The sequence below is a fragment of the Dermacentor variabilis genome, chromosome 11 (assembly GCF_050947875.1).
Source record: "Dermacentor variabilis isolate Ectoservices chromosome 11, ASM5094787v1, whole genome shotgun sequence".
Lineage (NCBI taxonomy): Eukaryota > Metazoa > Arthropoda > Arachnida > Ixodida > Ixodidae > Dermacentor > Dermacentor variabilis.
Window position 1 is genome coordinate 57,055,175 of NC_134578.1, and position 20,297 is coordinate 57,075,471.

The following is a 20,297-nucleotide window of genomic DNA, read 5'->3' on the forward strand; positions in this document are numbered from 1 at the left end:
TAGTTTATCATTTCTTTAATTCAGTTAGTAAGTACGGGTAATTTCCCCTATGTTGTCCTTGATGTCATTGCTGGCCTCTTATTATGTGTCTGTGTCTTGGAACTGTTTTCTCGCCAACTTGCATCATGGTCTAATGGGTAGCGCATCAGGCTGCTGCGCTGAGGGAATGAGATTTGAAACTGGCCATCGGACCAACTTTGGTCGCTGGGTTTGGAAACTTGGAACGCTAGGGTGTCAAAGTTAATCCAGAGTCCGCCACACAGCGTGCCTCATATTCCGATTATGGTTTTGGCACGTACAGCTCCATAATTACAGTCTAACACTTCTGCCACGATGCGGTGTGAGGCAACGACAAGGCTCAATCCTCTCGGATATTATGAACAATGGTGCACAACAACGCCTTAAACAAACGCGGTCCACAGTAGCTCAATTCACATGCGTAATGCAAAGACATGGGTTCCTGCCCCACCTGCTGGATGTTTATTAGTCATCATAAGAAGCCAACAAGCAAAGACACCAAGGACTGCATAGGGGAAATTACTAGTACTTATGAATTGAATTAAAGAAATGATCAATTAATTGAAATCAATATGGATGGAAAAACAACTGACCGTAGATGGGGCGGTCAGTATATATATATATATATATATATATATATATATAGAGAGAGAGAGAGAGAGAGAGAGAGAGAGAGAGAGAGCGGCAGAAGTGAAGGCTGGGGAGGAGTGGTAGTTGTCGGCGAAAGCAGGGCCGCACGAACTTTGCGGCGGTGTGGGAAGTGTGGGAAGGAACTTGTGTTTCTGTATGCCGGAGAGTCCAATGTAAAGTGCTCTGCTGATAGCGAAAGCCCGACCTGAAATTCAATCGAAATACAGGCTGAAGTGACAAAGCAAAACACGACAATATTGACAAGAGTTTGCGTAAGCCATTGCTCAAATCAAACGAGTACATAGTTACCGAGAAACTCCACACGTCAACGTTAAATAAAGGCGTGAACAAACAAACAAATACATACCAGCGGGAGCACAATTACTTCAAGAAGTTTTCAGCTTCCCAGCAGCCAAATTTCCATGCCGGGCAGCTGCATCAGGCGCATTAGCTTCTCTGCTGATTGTAGAAACACACTCTGATGGCAGTTGCATGGTGATTGGCTCAGTCATCTGATCAGGTGTGCCACATAAGCTTCCAAAGCACTTGATGCCGATACAGGGTACGAATATAATTCATTTTCATGTGGAGGTAGACTAGCCAGTGGAGCTGTTGAGGAATTGTGCCTCCTCTCCTCTGTGCTGCTGAAACTCCTCATCTTGGCTGCGCTTCGGACGGATAGAAGAAAAAGCTTGCTAAACTTCCCATGCATGAGCATGTGTCTCTTTCGGATCCTGACAAAAGTTGATTTGAAGAAAATGGAGGCTTCGCTGGGCTGGAGTAACTTGAAGTTGAGTTCAGCTCTTTGTTGTTGCAACAGCTTCTAGCCTTTGCTCCTGTAGCTGTTGGTGGTTATGTCACGAATTTAGGACACTCCTGGTCCCTTGCTTCATTGTCTAGAGGTCAGGAGGCATCACTGTTGCAGGGAAGAGATGGACCTTCAACTGCCACCGTGAGCAACATGCAGATTAAACTCGTCATCTGCAAGTTAAATGAGGTGTGAATTACGGGCCAGGTAAGAGACATATAATGACGACTTCTTTCACCATTAATTTTTTATTGCACATGACGGCTACTTAATATTGTATTGTTGTTGCAAAAGCACCCAACACCTTTCAGGGTTATTGTTTGGAGACAACAGAAAAAAGCATGAAAGCTGGCAAATGGCTGGCGCGCAATACAAAAGGGTACTAAGGCAGAGCCAGGCATCTTGAAGGGAAATAACAGAAGAGGGCATGGCAGCCACTGCAACGCTCACGTGGCAGCATACAGCACTGCTAAAGGGCCTTTAAGTAGCTCTGCTAACCCTAGAGAAATTTTCTTAGATCTTGGAATTTTGTGCCTTCTTTAAGGAAAAGGGGAAATTTGCCCTTATCTAGGAAAACCTAAAAAAGAACACGGTGGCTGCGATTGTGTGTGGTGCGAGAGCAAGGACTATTTCGCAGACATGATCAGCTTTAATGGCTATGTCGCTTTGCTCGTGCTTCTGCTGGAAGGTTATCTTTACAGTATGTGCCACTTGAGTCCACTCTGCCATCACTTCTTTATCGGCATCAACGCCACGACTACTATGGAAGCTGCACTACTGTGAACCTGTATATCATCACCTTTGACTTCTGCAGTGCATATATGTTCTTTTTTGTATGCTTTACCACGAAGCCTGGCTCAGAGAGAGAGATAAAGGGCGTGGGAAAGGCAGGGAAGGTTCCCCCGAAGGAGAGCAGAGTAACATGGCGAGTGGTGTAGATCCGGGTGGGTCAGGTAGATGCTGCTTTATTGGCCACAGGCCAATCAATAATATGACACATTCTTTTATTTAATGGGTTAATGTCGCATTGATTTGTTGTAAAATATCAATTTGGAGGTTATAATGAAGTTCATGTTCATGACTGGGAGGAGCACGCACACACAGCTAGAACAGGCTCAGCTGACATGTACTGTAAATGAGGCCTTAACTGTAGGGTCCATCTATGTTCCAACATTTTCAATTTCGCTATATGGCAGGAGAATACTTCATTGAAATAAAGCATGTACAAATTTATACTTATATTGTTATATCCGATAATTCGTTATATCCGTGTTGTGTTCGTTATATCGAGATTCGACTGTTTTCAAGTTTTCCTAGTTATAGCTGGCGCTCTGTTGTTCTCCAACCTAGTTTTAATTGCGTGTGGAGCAATGCACAAACGTGCTGACGCCCTCTGTGAATATGGCTCCAAGTAGGAGACTGTATTGACAGCAGCTTCCACTAGAATGTTATTCCATCTTCAGCGCGGTGACTACATATTATGGTACGATGGAGCTTAGAAATAAATGTAACCTACTGGATGTGCAGCTATTTCCATAATACAGAATTTCCTTTTTACAGATTCACAATCTGAACAGTGCACTTGGCGCTGACTTGACAAGAACTAGGAGGAGGAGTACATTTTAATGAAGAAAAGCGGGGAGAGGTCGGCAAGAACTAGAGAAATCTAGAGCAAGGCCGTTACTAGGCGCATGACAGTGTACGCGCGTGTCCGACGGTGGTGGGCTAGTGGATTTTGCTTCGGAGGTTGGCAGCACTGCGCGGGAGGGAAATAACAAATGAATCATGAAAGAATAGAGAAGGCATGGATGAGGCAGACTATAACAGAGGTGACGAAGAAGAATATGATGGTGACGGTAAGTCATTTTACGTTCTGTGACCCGCTTCATATGTCTGAAACATAGTTTCTTACCTACCAGCAGGTGCTGCGTTTACAGTCATGAACACTCGGCGTGCTCAATCCGCGTGCGCGCGCGCTCTGCAAGTCGTCTGTGCTCTTATCGCAACGGTTTGATCGACTCCTTAGCTGAAGATAATGTATTCACCAATTGACGCAAGCAGACAGATAAAGCGACTGATGAGAGCTTCGCTGTCTGTGACTGGGAGTGCTTTGCGGACACAAGAGAAGACAGCTTCTGCAGTCACTTCTCGTAGTGCATACATCATGTTAGTGGCAATCCGCTTGAGCATGTTTGGGGAGGCCGTCGTGCTCGTAATTGTTTCTGAACACGGCAAGATTCTTCAATTTAGTAAGCAAACGTGAAGCTGTGTCGGTATTGTTCGCTGGACTTCATTCTGCGAGATGTCGGTACACGGTGCTGTTGCCTGGCCAGTGCGCGGAAACGTCACGTGAAAAAAAAAAAAAAAAAGTACAGCGGTGCAGTTCGTTTCAAATGGTGCAGCTCTGCCCTGCACGGCCGTGGTCAAATGTAGGGAAACTCGGACGCCTTGGCTAGTGATCACGATGACGTACGCGCCCTGCGTACTCGTTATTGGACCCGCCGTAGTGCTTTGTGCGCAGAATTTTAAACCGAGACGAAATCTCGCATGATAGCGGCTGCCAATGTTGCGGAGCGGGATCCACGTCTCTTGAGAGACAGTGCATTTGTAGCCACAGGGTGTCTGCTTTCCGGGAAACATTATTTTCTGCGAGGACGTCGTTTGAAAACCATCTTTGCGATTGTCCATTGGGGCTGCAGCATCTGATCTCTGCGTCACGTCATGCTTGGTGAAGACCACGATGATGAAAGGGTTGTTGTTTAAATCGAATATTCAAAGATCATCGACCGTGCTGGAATCCACTGCAGTTTCACAGTAATGCGTGGAGCATGAGATGACAATATGGACGTGCTAGGTGTACAGCTTATTGCAAGAAAAAAAAAATGTAGCAAAGGTGAGCCAGCAATGGCAGGCTGGCCTTGGCTTTCTTGTGATAAGCTGTTATGACAGAAGGATACAAAGCAATCCTGTGACACGATTTCGGTTGTTCAAAACTTGTGAAAAGGAGCATGGGCAATCCTTGCATGCTACAAAGTTCTGTCATCACAGGGTTGGAAGAAGGCTGTTAAAATTGTTAGACAAAAGGGCAGCTAGCTTCCCGAGAATATACCCTCTCCGATTACTATAAAAATTGTTAAGAAGCTTGACAGGGAAAAAAAGAAAATTGAAATATAACAAAAGAAAGCAAGTTTCTGATATATCTGATATACTCACTTTCCGATAAAATGAAAAAGGTTTGTAACAGGCACGGTGCGCTAATGGTATGTGCTGTGTTCAAGGAAATGAATGCATGTCAGGCTTAAGAAACTAAGCAAGCATGCAGCACAGAGCCAGAACAGCCCTTGCAGCATATTGTGCACGCAAGTTTGTTGAATGCCATGAGGATTGTTTACAGCACCTCTCTGTGCCCCAGAAGATACTTCATATAAGGCAGATAGAGAGATGTACAAATGCAAGATCGAAAGAGCATTACAGCAACTGTGGAAAGAGTTGCAACTGAGGAAATGCGGCTATGTGTGTTTTCCATTGTTTCTGTGTCGCTCTGAAGTTAGAGGAAACCACTTACAAAAGATCTAAATGACTCGATGCAATTGGTTATCGTTGCGGCTCTGACACTGGCCCCTGCAGGTGAAGGTGAATGTGCAAGTGGACATGTTATGGTACTAGTACCAACAAAAGGAATTGACCTTATGTGACGAATGTCTGGAAGTGATAGTCGTCGATGACAATGTGCTATGACAACGTTGTACACAAATTTATCCTCTCTCGTAGGTCCTGGCCTGATTACTGGGGTCATCGGGCTCTTGTCACCGAAGCGCGAGCCTGAGGAAATCGTTTGTGCTGTCGACTGCTCGGGCGGCTTTCTGCCAACCCAGATTGGTAAGTACCCACTGAATTCGATGGTCGTCGTGTTGGGACATCTGTGTTGCCTGAAATTTGTTGATTTTAGACAGCTGTAGGGTATGGGGGGAGCATAGAAATAAATAGTGTCATTGCCACTGTGTATGCACAAGCTGCAAACCACATGTTGGGGGCTTTTGGGGTGGGGGGGGGGTCGCACTTTCAAGCCGATGAGGGTTCCAGGGCACAGTTTGGGGGCAGCGGTGGCACGACGGTGCTTTCAGCAAGCAAGGCATTGTGAATCCCACGTGTTACACATGTGATTTGCTCTAGGGTCTCCAGTGTGCATCCATACAAAAATGATTTGTACCGGGGCTTACTCTCTGTCGAATGGCTTGAGCTACTCTGTCAACCTCGGGCACACTTGGTGCTGCTCTATGAAAGTGTTCGTGCATTGTACGGGTATACTGTAGCAAGATTTCGTCTGGATGCTGCGTTTGCAAATTGAGCCCGTGCTGGACTCTGAGCTACTATCCAGGTGGCAGGAACTCTTTTCGGAAGTGCATCGCAAATTCTTTGTAGATTGGAGAGGGAGACTGGGGCTTCCACCATTTTCCTGCACCTTCCTGCAAGACAGCTGGCAGGGGTATCACTAATCTGGCATCGGGAATGGCTAAATTCCTTTCTTTTTCTGGCAAGTTCCTTGTAGTGGTCTTTGTTTAGAGGCTTTCACAATGCATATAAAAGCTAGAAATATGGCCAGGGTGTAATTAGTTTTTCTTTATATAGGTTGTTCATTGCAGAGCTGATCCAGCCTTCATTTCATGGGAAACTCCAGCGGCCTTGATCAACACTGATTGTAGTTGCAATTACCGCCACACTTGTGAAAGTATTGGCTTGCAGCTGCTCTTTAATAATCTTCAACTCACTTATCTCGGATTCTGTTTCAATATCTAACAGTCTTTCCTCATTGGTGTGACTTACATGCAAGCAGAAATAGGCAACAACAATGTTTCTCATCTGTTCGGTGAGAGAAAGTGTCTCAGTACCCTTGTCGGGCTCCCCATGTCGACCAATTATTGGATTCCTACCTGACTCCAGTCTTGTCTCGATTTAGTACAACCACTATAAAAGGCTGTGTAAAATGTTTACACAATAATTTCGTTTATGTAATCTGTCTGTGTTTTTCTTTTTGTCTTTTAGTACGAAGCATCCATTTTCTTTTTCATTATGCTTTATGTATTCTTCTGATGTTAACATATGGGGCAGAAACTTGGAGACTTACAAAGAAGCTCGAAAACAAGTTGAGGACCGCGTAAAGAGCGATGGAACGAAGAATGTTAGGCGTAACATTCATCATCATCATCAGCCGCCTCTTTTATGTCCACTGCAGGACGAAGGCCTCTGCCTGTGATCTCCAATTACCCCTGTCCTGGCGTAACATTAAGAGATAGGAAGAGAGCGGTGTGGATCAGGGAGCAAGTGGGGATAAACAATATTCTAATTGACACTAAGAGAAAAAACTGCACCTTGGCAGGTCATGCAATGCGTAGGTTAGATAACCGGTGGACCATTACGGTTATGGAATGGATGCGAAGAGAAGGGAAGTGCAGTTGAGGACAGCAGAAGATTAAGTGGGGTGATGAAATTAAGAAATTCACAGGCGCTAGCTGGAATCAGTTGGCGCAGGACAAGGGTAATTGGAGATCGCAAGGAGAGGCCTTCGTCCTGCGGCGTACATAAAATAAGCTGATGATGTAAACCGTGCGCTTTAGTTCAGCTGCTGTGAAACTGTCCTGTGTACTACGTGGCCAGGTTCCCTTCCGGCTGCAACCTGCAGCTCTTCTGCTTGGTCATTTCTGCAACTTTGGTGTGGAATAAAATTCAGTTCACATCATCGTCTTACAACATTTTATTTGCTTATAGCACCTCCGCTATTACCGAGCCCTTTAAAAAGAAAAGTATTGCAGTGGAATGCAACCTGGCAACTTTTAAGATTTTATTGTAAAATGCCCGATTATTTCTATAAGTTGCTGATGGTTTTTGTGTTGATGCCAGTGATCTTGACTTATCATTTGTGTTTAATTTAGGTCAAAACTAACCTCTGTAGAAGGCCAATATGCCATGTTTATTCGAATCTAAGCGGACCCCCTAAATTTGGAAGAAGTCAGAAAAGAAATTTGCTCCAATGTAAGCCGCCCGAGATGCAGTAAATAGCCACAAAAGAAAAATAGCATTTATGACCAGTATACGGCGGCAGCCGCGGAATTGTCCCCATTCGCTTGCCGTCTGCGTTGCTAGGCTCATCGTTTTCATTGTTGTCAGTGAGCTCTTCATCGCTGTCTCCTTAATAAAGCACACAGTCCTCTGCGTCGTCAAGTGCATTTGAAAAGCAACACTTTCTAGATGCACATCTAATCACATTTTTTGGTATGTCGTCCTGTGCTGTGGCAATTTTCTGTTTTCTCCAGCGATGCAGATTCATCTCTTGCTCAGTGCCATTACGCTGTCGTTTGGCCAGAAGCGAACATAGAGAGAAAAAAAAAAGAAAAAAAATCAAGACACTCACAAACGCCTTCACTGTGTGTACTCAAAGCAGTCATAACGTCATCCTCATGTCTGTGCTCTGGTTGGTTGCCTAGCACATTGTAATGGTTTTAACGCCTTTTCATGGTGGCGCCAGAGGAATGCCGTCTTTCCATTGGCTCCTAATGAAATCCTCGAATCTAAGCTGCTGACATGAGGTATCATAATTCGTAAAAAAAAAAAGGAAGGAACTATCAGCTCACATTTGAATAAGTACGGTAGCCATCGATTGACTTTTCGGAGCCTGCATTTTCAGACCCTTAAGATTGTTTTAAGTGCATTGTCAACGAGAACAAGGTGAGGGGACACAAACAAGCATTTGGGTCTTGCCAACGAGGCCATACATCAACACTTGTCATAGCCACTCGATGTCAGACATACTGGCAGCAGTGGCACTACTAAAATAGCAGGTGAACTTTTTACTGCCATTACTTGAATATTTCATGTAGAACATCTTGAACATTTCTGTTTTTCTATGATGCAAATCATTTTTGCTGTGGGTATAGAGCAGTGAGCTTTTTCACAGAATCTCTACAGAACAAAGTCAGCTGATTCTTTTTTCAATAAACAGTGTATGTGTGAGTAATAAAACACTTTATAGCATATTTCACCAAATTTTAGTCTTTCTTTTTTTTTTCTTTAAGAGCAAAATTTTTGACGTTTTAAGATTGGCAGGTCTCCTAATGGTTCCTCGATTTTGCCTTAACATACAGTGTATGACCTGAATTCTGATGAGGTCTGCTGTGGATTAAGATCATGTATTTTATTCCTGGCCACAGTGTGACTGGGGACTGTGGGTGAAATTAGTCTGAGCATGTATTAATGCGAAAAAAGAATAGCCATCTTACTTTCACATTTTAACACTGGCCCATTGCTCACACCAATGTGCATATGGGGTAGAGAAATGTAAGGTGAAATTGTCAGCAAAATTTTGCGGTTAATTGCAGCTAAGAAATATTGTTGTGTTGCGAGAAAATGTGTATTCAGTGTCTGCAAGACAGTGTCTGTATAAAATATGCACCCACCTCTCATGTAATTCTCCATTCATTCAGGGTCCTTAAGAGAATAAAATAACATTACAATAAGCAAAAAGGCTCCTGCATAAAACTGACGACCACGAACAGACCACACACATAGATGGGGCAGTCCAGCCTGCGTGTGTGTGTTCCTTTTTGCATCCATCTGCTTTGCTAAAGAAAAAAAGAACCGACTTGTTTACTGTGATGTGCCAACTAGGCCAGCAACAGGTTATTCTCAAGTGTCTGCAAGTTTGTTTCATTTGTTGGCGCAGACTTGAGCGAGGGTGATGTCGGGCCCTACTCTCCCGAGTGTAAAATGGAGGAGGTCGACCTTGCAGCCGAGGGCTCCTGCGACTCTTCACTGTTTGGCCCTTCTCGTAAGTAACTGCTTGAGCCAAGCCTCAGATACATCATAGCGAAAAATGGCATTCACCTTCTGCTAATCACATCGACTAGGCTCTCTCGCAGCAATACAACATAGCTGTACCCCTATGGCTGGGTGTAGCATTTACAAACACTTATTCTTTCCTTCTTGGAATTGCCAACAGACTAATGTGCTGTACTTGTGGGTCTGAAGAAACTATCAAACGACTCTTGCGCACTTGCCCTCAATATGACATCTAGCAGATCTATTTACAAATAGTTTTAATAGCAGTGAGCCGACTGGACTTGGAACATTTTATGAAATGAAAATACTTGGACCCTGGCCGAATCTGTCAGTGGCGCAGAAAACTATTTGTGTTCTATTGCAGTTTTTTTACAGTAAAGGTTAATAAAATGTTTTACAATTAACAATGATGCATGCAATTTTGTTAACTTTCATGCTATGCAACATGTAACCTCATGGAATGTTTATGTTTATTCCCACAAAAGTCACGACATTATTGTCATGCACTTTGTATGCTTATTTTTATGCACTACATTGCTCAGGAGCTGTGCTAGAATACAAATTTCAAATCGGACAGGTATATAGTGTGAAACGTGTATGCAGTGATGTCGCAAGGATTGACACAATGTATGATGCTTGTTGAGGGAGCAATAGTGATGACAGGTGTATGTACAGAAAAGTATGACACATATGAAGCAACATTAAGGGATTCTGTGTTGTGTCACTGTAAGACTCACTATTCTGTATGGACAAGGACAGTCACAACCCCTTGGCACGTACAAAATGGCTAAATTAAAAAAAGAATGAAATAAATGAAGGAATCTGTCACATAAAATTCATTCCATTAACAGATCAGTGTGCTTTAGAGATGCTTGTGAGCTGACATTATATGTTCAGGTTTTATGTAGGAAGTTATTATTATTTTTTTTGTCATGCAGAACAGGGGCGCATACATACTTGGTCAGCATACAAGCATATGTAAGCCACTCATGTAACATTTCTTCCACCATGTTGTGGCAGACATACTGATAGAAGAAAACAACAGACAACTGTTCAAGCCCCAAACCAAAAAGACCCCCCCCCCCCCCCCCTTTCCACTGTTTACTGTCAGTGAATCCTTTATATATCCTGGTGGGCAGTGGCGTCACCTGCGAGCTTGGATGCTGCAGCCATCTTGGAACGTGGACGTTGCTCAGTGCAACGTCGGAGCACTTTGATGCGTTACACTGCTTGTTACGGTGCTTGCATGAGCGCACTTGTATTGTTAATTGCATGTGAACTAGCCCGACCACGTGTCCGTTACAATGCGCCACTTAAACGGCGAATCGCCGCACGTCAGCAACAAGTCAACCAGGCATATGCTGTTATATTCGAAAGTGGCTTTCAGCCTGCAGAGCACCCAAGTCCATTACCACTGATGTGTCCCTGCGAGCACGAATGAAATGTGTGCCGTGCAGACTGTGGGTCTGTGGAATTGCACAATGATGAGTCTTGCATGCCGCTGCTGTGATGGACCTTCCGCGAAAGGTGGTTGCTGTGTGCAGTGCTTTTGTTAAATCCAAACTAATGTAAAGATCTGCCTAAGTGGAAGTTGGAGTTGCATTATTGTTACTTATTTTCCTTGGTGGGGAGAAGGGGGTGGGGGCGCTGCTCACAGAACCATAAGATGCCTATCGCCGAAACTGAAAAGATTGAGTGACATCTATGGTTTCTTGTGGAATGCACTTATTGGTCTGGGAGACCTTTTCCAATTTTGAAGTAGCGTGGCGATCCTCTATTCCAGTAACAAATGGCCATAGTCAGTATGCTTCACCGCATTACACAATTGAGCTGTGGTGAAGCTTACTAAAGCAAACTCGCCATTATGGAGTGCAAATAAGACCCTTGCTGCACCAGCTTTCCATATTTTGGGGCACGCACCCTGTTCATTTTTCCTCTGTGGCATGTACTGCCCTTCAGATTCAGTGCATTGTTTTTGCATCTGCCAAAACAATGCTGTTTCATTGGCATGAATATTTCTGATGGTGCAAGAAGTACTTGCAGGGGCACAGCTCGGCGTTAGAGGTAGGGTTAGAGGTTCCCTTCATCCTTCATTGCCGATGTGCGACTGTAAGGACATGAATACAAAACTTTGCTGTGCTTCACAGCTTTCATGATGTCCATCTTTGTGATGAATGAGAGTATTTTGTTCATTCACACTTCTTACCTGGTGCCATCACGAGGCACAAAACGCAAAAACTAGGCAATGTGAAGAAGTCTGCATCAATAACATAAGTGAAAAAAATAAGTTAAGGGAATAAAATGGGACCAGTCCATGCAATAAGCGAGACATTTTGAGCTGACATGCGCAGTGTGTACAATGCAGCTAACGATCACGTCTGCTAAGTATTACATTCCTACGCACTGCGGGAAGAGCTTAAATTTCAAACGGAATGGTGTTTTCCCTTCTGTTGCGGGTGCCGCGCTTCCAGCTGGAGAGTTGACACCAATCGCACAAGTGTGTCTATGTACATGGCGGTGCTGGGACGTCACTCACTGTGACATGACTTTGAGAGTTATTCAAGGCAACAACAGTTATTTGCTTAATCTGTTGCTTCAATAGACCAATTAAAGTTTAAAGAAATGATAAACTACACAAAACAAATGCCTGCGTGTTTTTGTTTTACTTTGTACCATAACAAGGGAGATGTACTTCTGTTTCGTCTGTATGTTCCACGTCATGCAGTCGCCCATGTGTAGAACAAAACTGTCATTTTCAGCTGTATTCCAGTGCCGCAATCATACTGCTTCGTTTTCTCGCGCGTGCTTCAGTGCTCTTGGTTGTGGCACTGACTTATACCGCTAATCAGGTGTTCTCACGCAGAACGTGCAAACTCATTCGCTGTGCAAAACGAGACAAACGCAACGGCTTGAGCATGAGACCTTCACGGGAAGTACACCATTGGTCAAAAATGCAAAAGATAGAAAAATCAAGAGGATGGGGCCCGTGACATATTTGTCATGTGATCCTCTGGCTCCAGTATGGGAGAACACAGTGAAGGAATTCTGCTTACTCTTATTCCGCTAGACGGAGAAAGTGGAGAGAATGCTTATGTTGGCAGTGATGCTGACCTCCTGAAATCATGGGCTCATGGCATTTGAAATATTTCCATCTGTTTCCAAATATTTCCAAACTAATTTGAAATATTCTTTCCAGTAGGGCATTTATTAGAGGGCATATAACTTCCAGCATATAACCAAAATTTGCTATGTGGCCTAGTGGGAGGCCCTTTAAAGAACTAACAAAGGTGTACCGTTTCCCACATATGAGTGGGATCTGCTAGCTTATTTATTACTTTTCTTTTTCAGCAGGAAAACACAGAATTTATCAAGGTTTTATTTTATGCAGTTATTCTCGTATTGAAAAGAAAGTTTTTCCCTGCAATTATTGCTGCCGTTCAAGATCATGCTTTGGTGTAGGTACTACTCGGTGCCTCAGCCATGTCGAGGATGAAAAAGATTAGTGCTTTTCTTTTTTCATGATGCCCTTATCAGTAAACCAATCTCTTTCCAGAAGCAACAGCTACAGAAAAGCCACAGAAAACACAGAAAGCGGAGTCCAAGGGATGTCAGGTATGTTGGCTATCTCGGGCCTCAAGCTTTTACTTGAGTTCTCCATATTACAGTTGACAAAAGCATACTTGTTCCTAACAACTTAGTTGTTGAACGTTTCAATAGCTGACCGACATATACAAACTAAACAATGTGTGTATGGTTTCAGTGGGCAGTACTTTGCATTCTGAAAAATATGATGTGTGTGGGCCGTAAGGTATGTTTGCAATGGTACGAATGGCATGCTTTTGCGCACACTCAGCTTGAGCATGCTTTCTTTAGTCATGGTTCCCCTTATTAAATTGCAGTGGTATAATATAGATAAAAAAACAATAATTGCATTTTACATACGGAAATGTTCTTGGAAAAATTTGTTAGTGATGAGTTAGTAGCCCTAATATTCCATTTAGATTTCTACAAACCTATTCAATATGTTGGGTTCAAGTCACGCTTTCAGAAAAAGTTGCACCCAGAGCTTTAATCTCATTTACAAAAATTATTTCATTATCAAGGTATAACTTTTGCAGTGAAGAGAACATAATATAAATTGAAGCAGCATAAAGAAGACGAGGACAGGAATTGAAAACAAACATGACAGGACGAGCACTGAACTGCCATCCGATAGTTGGCAATTCAGCGCTCGTCCTGTCGTTTTTGTTTTCAATTCCTGTCCTCATTTTCTTCACACTGCTTCAAGTTATACTCAAGATTAATGAACTCGCCGAAATGAAGTTGTTGCTGCTACAGAACACAGTAATTCTAGTATGAAAAAGGATAGCCTGAGTTTTCCTGAAATATAGTTCTGTGAATATAGTTCTTCATGCCAATTCTTAAAAATCTTTTCAGGCCAGCATAGCTACAGAAAAACCACAGAAAACAGAGTCCAAGGGATGTCAGGTATGATGGATATCTTTCAAGCATTAAATTTTTGCTTGTGGTGTCTCTATTGCGGACGCACTCGTCCCTTTCGAGAGTAACACGAAAGGTTGTGGGTTCGTCTCCAAAACAGAGGTCGCGAGTTCAACTCCCACCAAAGGCCGGAGGTTCGAGTGCCTTAACTCTGCGTTAATTAACTATGCCTTAATTATCTTGCAATGCATGATTGATGATGATTGATGATGATGAAAAGGAAGAGAGGAAAGGCAGGGAAGTCAACCAGGCGCACGTCCGGTTTGCTACCCTACACAGGGGAAGGGTATGCATGATTGAAGCTCGAAAATTGGTGTCATGCCGCCTTTGAACTGATTAAATTTTTGTTGTTGCCTATGCGCAGACGACCAGAAGCACCAAGACCAAGAAAAGGAAAAAGTCTGCCTCTGACGAAGGTAAACAGGAGTCCTGTACAATGCAGGAAGTGCGATTCAGTTATAGGCGACTTGCAAAACAGTGCACACTCTATTCTGTAGCCAAACCACTCACTAGAATATATGGTTGGGAAACCACGCTTATCTCCGCTGTTACCTAGGCTATGAATTCAACAGATCTCTTTTCCTGCCATTTTTCCTCCTCACTCTTCTTAATGTGAAGTACCCTAAGTGCATTCTTAGGGTACTTCGTGGACACAGACTTTCCAGAAGCTATCTATCTATCTATACATGTTTCTATGTATGCTTATTTGTATCTCAATGCTTTCTCTCCTACGCTTGTTTGTATCTCAATGCTTTCCCTCCTACATGTGTTACTGCATAGTCTGTGGTCAAATGGGTGGCGCATCAGGATTCTGTGCTGTGGGAGCAGGCTTCAAAACCTTCCCATCAGACCAACTTGGCTTACTGAGTATGTGGCAGTGTGTACATACCTATGTGCTACTCCTCAGTGAACCTCTTTCGCACCGATGTGGATCACTATGGTTGCAGAATTGAGTATGTACTGCTGTCTGATGCCAACTTGTGTCAATGGGTATGTGCCAATGGGTATGTGCCAATAAACTCTTTTAAAAAAAATTACACCCTTTGGGGCTTATCTTATCCCACAACAATAATCGTCATCCGTCTTGCCTGCGTTTCCTTTCTTTGACGCTGCGAGCCCGGTACTTCTCAGTCACGAACGGCTTGCGCATTGTCAGTGTGACGCATCATTCTCGACAGGAAAGTAGCGAGCACCGAGTTTTCGAGAAAGGAAACGCGAGCGAGGCAGATGGCCATTATTGTTGTGGGACAAGTATACACCCGAAAGGGTGCAACTGTTTCAAGAGTGTAGGTGTGTGCTGCTATAAAATGACGAAAAAGATCCCTTAAATTTTGCCGACACTGAGTATAGTCAAAACTCCATCACAAAGGTTCCTCGAGGACAGCAACCCGATGCTTTAGCAGGCTGCTCGACAAGTGCGCTGGGTATGTGCTTGAGCGAGCTGCGCCATGAATGCACTGCATACCTGCCGCCCGTCAGCCAACCTCTGGCCAACTTGGGCCACTCATTATGTGCCACCGGGTCTGCGGCAAGCGAGGGAACGATTCTCAGCGTTAGCATGCACCGGTGGACCACGCTTGTCGTCATGGAGGCCACGCGCAAACTTCTCAGCAGCACCACTAGGTGGCGCAGGGCGTCCAGAAAGAAGCGGGAGAAAGGAACCCGGCGGCCGCCTGACTCGTTTCTCAATGTTTGCACACACCGGTGCGCCATGCATTTCAAAGGCCATGTGCAGGCTTCGTAGCACCGCCGCTAGATGGCAGCGAGTGTCCATAGGGAAGTGTGAAAGATGTGTCCCTCTGCAGTATGTGCCTCACACATAACTCGTTTCGATGGTGGCAATACATTGTGTTGTTATATTGATTCCCTATAGCAACACAATCCCACAACCTTCAAACGATCTCTCAACCTTTGCATTACGTGGAGTGGATGGGGAAACGGCGCCGCAGTAGCTCAATTGGTAGAGCATCGCAGGCGAAATGTGAAGGTTGTGGGATCGTTCCCCACCTGCGGCAAGTTGTTTTTTCATCTACTTTCATTTCCATAAGTTTATCGTTTCTTTATTTCATTAATTAAGCGCAAGTAATTTCCCCTGTGTTGGTGTTTGTTGGCTTCTTATGATATGACTAATAATAATCGGGCCCCTCGGTTAACCCCTTTCTTCTCGTCTCCGTATATAATCTGACGAACATCACCGTGTTGGGGATCTGCGATCTCCGTTGCCGGAGATTGCTTTGGAGATCGAGGGAATGAGCCACGTTTCTTCGCACCACTTGGCTCTCGCGAAGTCATACAAGATGGTGCTGACCACACAAATGTGAAGCCGCTCAAACACGCACAAAGATGCAATGTCGTCTCCTAGATGTACCTGCTCTATGGCCACACCATATGCAAATAACAACTGAAACTTTAACATAAATAAATAAAAATGAATCCCGCATTAAGTGATTATGATGGTAGGGCTGACTGAAAAAATAAATAAACAAGAAAAAGTGCCGTCCCCAGAGCGTTTTGTCAGCCAAGGAAGAGTGGGCATGGCCTCTGAGACTGGAGGATGCCACATGCTTTTTATTGAAAGCGTGCACGTGCCGACCTTAGAGGCTATAGAGCGTGCCACTAGAAGCCAAGCCAGCGGAAAATCCAACATGGTGGCGCCAAGATTGGGTATCGTGGCTGGGAACGTGCAATTTAGACCAAAAATAGAATTTTGGGGCCTAAATTCGTCCGAAACATTGGTCGGAAGAATATGTTAGCTCCGTGGGAACCCTGACGGTGCATTCATGAAGTACGGAATATGCATCAAGTCTGAATTCTTTAAGTCCGAAAAATCTGTTGGCAACTGTACGCAACTGTGCAATGAGTGTTGTCACATGGAATTAGCATGTTGGTTTGCCAGATGGGGTCTAGCCAAGCCAAGTTCCTGGTAAAGCACGCATGCCACTGGCCGACTTCTCCGACATTGTAGGGAGCGCATGTGAATTTGTACTTTTCTACAACGACCGCCAGTCTAGCCGGTGCATCTTGTGTCTCGTTCGATCACCAATAAGGTCCACAAGTGCGAACATAAAAACTAGCAGCCGCTGGCTGACATTTTAAACATGGAGGACACTGCATGTGGCGCACCTCTATTAGAGCCGTCAGTCTAGCTCATGCATCTCATCTCGAACTCAATTGCTGATAAAGTCTACGGGTGCGGATATATTGACTGCGAGCCTCCCGCAGTGGCTGTCGCCCGCTTCTCTGCTGATCGCACTACTTGAGCAACTGAGCCAGCTAGGCCTAATCAGCGTCGCTTTGTTGAGAGTTAGTTGCTGTTTTGCATTTCCGGCATCGTGCGTACAGTTTATACGTCCGAAACACTGTGCGGGGTCCAAAGTTTCAGTTATTGCTGTGATATATTGATGCTACCAGTGGTAGCCACACGTAAGTCCAAATAATCACACAAATCCAAAATATTAGGTGTCTGTATAGTTGGTTGGCAAGTGTACTTGAAGTTATTGCTACCAGAATATTTTCAGGCATGTACAAATATTTGCGTCACTATAACGAATATTGTGTCAGATTCCACATTCTTTATTTCGTTATAGAAAGAGAGTAAGTACTTAATTGAATTAGAGCATGACCAACCAAATTTTGTATCTACTTCTTAATACACAATAATTCATTATTTATTTGTGTTCATTATATTGTGATTCGAATGTATGCATATTCTGAATTATATGAATATTTGAGTCCCTGAGAAATTCATTATCGAAATACTACTGTAGGATACTTTGTCATTTAGAGCACAGGTTTTAAAACCCTAGTTTCAATCAACATGTGCTGTTGCATGAGCACCACAGTTTTGTTTGCTGCAGGTAAGGACAGTGTGATCACCGAGCGTTTGGTGTTCTGCTGCGAGGAATGCGGCGACACATTCTCGGCAGCCAAGCACCTGCACCAGCACCGAGAGACCTCGCATCGGCCAAAGCCAGAGGGCAAACACCAATGCTCTTACTGCACCTACAGCAGCAACAATAAGTGAGCCTATCTCCTGTTCCTCTTAATGCGATAGCATTTACATGGACACTCGAGGGGTGTTCATGCCGTCGTGCTGTCCCACTATTGACAGCGCATGCGCGGTTCTTGCGCGGAGGTTTATGCAATCTCCAGGGATGCAGAGTGCATTTAGATGCAAAAATGACGACGCACGAGGTTAAGGGACGTGCCTGCTGCACCAAAAGTTTGAAAACTGCTCAGCACGTCATAATGGAATGCCAAAATGATGCCACCTGCAAGAACCGTAGACAGCTTCCACCTTCCAGAAGCGCTTGGTTTGAAAGTAAATGGAAGCGTTAACTGGTTGGCAGTCGAAGTAAGCAAGAGGCGTTTAGAATATTGGGGGAGAGAAAGTTTAGCACGCGCGACTGCAGTTGACGTCTGCGCAATGCTTTGTCGTCAGCACAGTGTGCCGACGTGCGTCGAGCTGGTCCAGGCTTTGGTGGCCTGCGATGCACTTTTGTAATTTTCCTATTGCCTAGTGTTTTAAGATGCCAAATGATTGAGCAGTGGTGAAACAGCTGGATCAATTGTGCCAGGAACCTTCCTTTATGCCATCCTGCTAAAAAAGAGCGCTTTAGCGAAACATTTTGCCAAACCTGCGCCAAATGAAGCGTAAGAACGAGAGCCCCCTCTTCTGTTGATGCTGCCTTGGCAGTAAAAATGACACCAAAATTCAAGAAAGTGGCATAATCATTGTCATGAATGTAGCTGTCGGTTCTTGATTCACTGTTTTCATGCTGCTGTACTCCACGCTTGTCCTGTGTTTTTCACTCATCCTTGTCCATTCGTGCTTTTCTCAACAGTGAACACTCACCAACTCGCCCAGTTTGCCATTTTAGTGTAATTTTGTTTGTGCTGTTCTAGCGGCAGTTTGGTATTCCTCATACTAGATAGTCACCGAGCTCACTCAAGGAGGACGTCGGATAAAAAAAGAAAAGCCTCGGATAATTTTCAATCGTTTAGCATAGTTGTTGCCTGTGCAACTTCAAAAAATATCTTGTACACCTGCTCAACTGCTGACATATAGTAACTAGGGGTGTGCGAATATTAGAACTTTCAAATATTAGAGAGTTTTAGCAGTGCCAAGTTATTGTACGGTAAGTACGGTAAGACCATACTGGCCTAGGACTGTCGGTAAGGCTCGGCTTGCCCTATGTTTTGCGAGCCAAGCTGCACCAAGCCAAAACATAGTGAGAAACTGGCATCACCCACAGAGTTCATGCTGTGCATGCCCGCATTTCGTGTGCGGTTTTCACCATGGTAGGACTGCGGCACAAGTTAACTTTAATTCACCCTCTGCAACACGACAAAGTGGTAGCGAGTATGATAGCTCTTCTAACCACAAGGTAAACTCGAGCTGAACTTAACTAAACATGTGACTGTACTCTTTGCAACCGGCAAGTAACCTACTAAGGCCAAATGAAGAAAACAGGAATATTAAAAGCAAAAATCATCTAAAAAAATCCAAAAATGAAACATGCCAAAAAAAAACCACTCTTCAGGTTGGTGGCGCCTACTGGTGACATAGAGTTTACTTAGAGGGGCACAGTGTTTTTATTTCAGTAACTACATTTTACTTATCTGCTTATGTAATGTGTAGGCAGTGGTGCAATATACAACAAACAGTCCTTTTTTGTACATATTGCTTAGATAAAAACACCTATGTAACTAAAAAGGGTTTCACATGTAAGACAAAGCGTTACAAGATGTCGCTACCGGCTTTGTGACTGAAGTCTACATTTGCCGTAACTCAGTACTTCCGTAAAGTATAATATGTGTATGGACAAGCTAAAGCTTTCTAGTATTTGCCAAAATGACTTTTTCGTGCTCAGCGCAGTTATTGTATTCTGCAAGGCCTGAATGTTAGCCACTATCATCATTACCACATTACTGTACGGATCTACCCCACATGCAGATAAAAGGTCTTCTGTCATCGTGCTAGGTTAGTATGGAATGGTAATACCGTACTGTATGATGCATCTACCATACCATAATACGACCTGCTGAAACTCTTTTTCGAATAGCTTTTGCTGTTTTGGTCAAGTCACCTGGACTTTTACTATTCGAAGTATTCGAAGTTGTGGAAAATAAGTACAGCCAATGACTGATTTTTAGGGCGCCCGATTTTTCAGACACGCCCGATAATTTGGACGCTCTCGCAGAACCACCACGTAGCCCATAGAGTCAATAGAGAGTTTTAGCACTGCCAAGTTACTGTACAATAAGTGCGGTAATAGAGTTTTAGCAGTGCGGTATGCGGTACATTATTACGGTTCTGTACTAACCTACCGCGATTACCGAAGACGTTTTAGCTGCGTGTGCTGCTCAATGCATTTGGTAATGTGATAAAGATGATAGTGGCTAACATTGGGACCTTGCTGAATACAACTATGTGCTGAGCGCAAAATATTCATTTTGGCGAATACTAAAAAGGTTTAGCTTGTGTACACACAAACATTGTCTTATA

The 20,297-nt window shown here is 43.9% G+C and overlaps 1 protein-coding gene across 3 annotated transcripts in view; it reads left to right on the forward strand.

The window, feature by feature from the left end:
- Positions 1 to 3,200: 3,200 nt before the first annotated feature.
- LOC142564615 (uncharacterized) overlaps positions 3,201 to 20,297 on the forward strand; it is a 37,818-nt gene continuing 20,721 nt past the window's right edge. The window contains exons 1-7 of one of the 3 annotated variants that reach the window (XM_075675675.1): positions 3,201 to 3,312; positions 5,228 to 5,335; positions 9,174 to 9,278; positions 12,843 to 12,901; positions 13,727 to 13,777; positions 14,154 to 14,205; positions 17,647 to 17,809. In XM_075675675.1, coding sequence (XP_075531790.1) covers positions 3,261 to 3,312; positions 5,228 to 5,335; positions 9,174 to 9,278; positions 12,843 to 12,901; positions 13,727 to 13,777; positions 14,154 to 14,205; positions 17,647 to 17,809 — 590 coding nt within the window. In that variant the 5' untranslated portion in view covers positions 3,201 to 3,260. Of the gene's footprint in view, positions 3,313 to 3,479; positions 3,706 to 3,913; positions 4,185 to 5,227; positions 5,336 to 9,173; positions 9,279 to 12,842; positions 12,902 to 13,726; positions 13,778 to 14,153; positions 14,206 to 17,646; positions 17,810 to 20,297 lie in introns of those variants that run through there. The other 2 variants (XM_075675674.1, XM_075675676.1) reach the window with 2 other exon arrangements.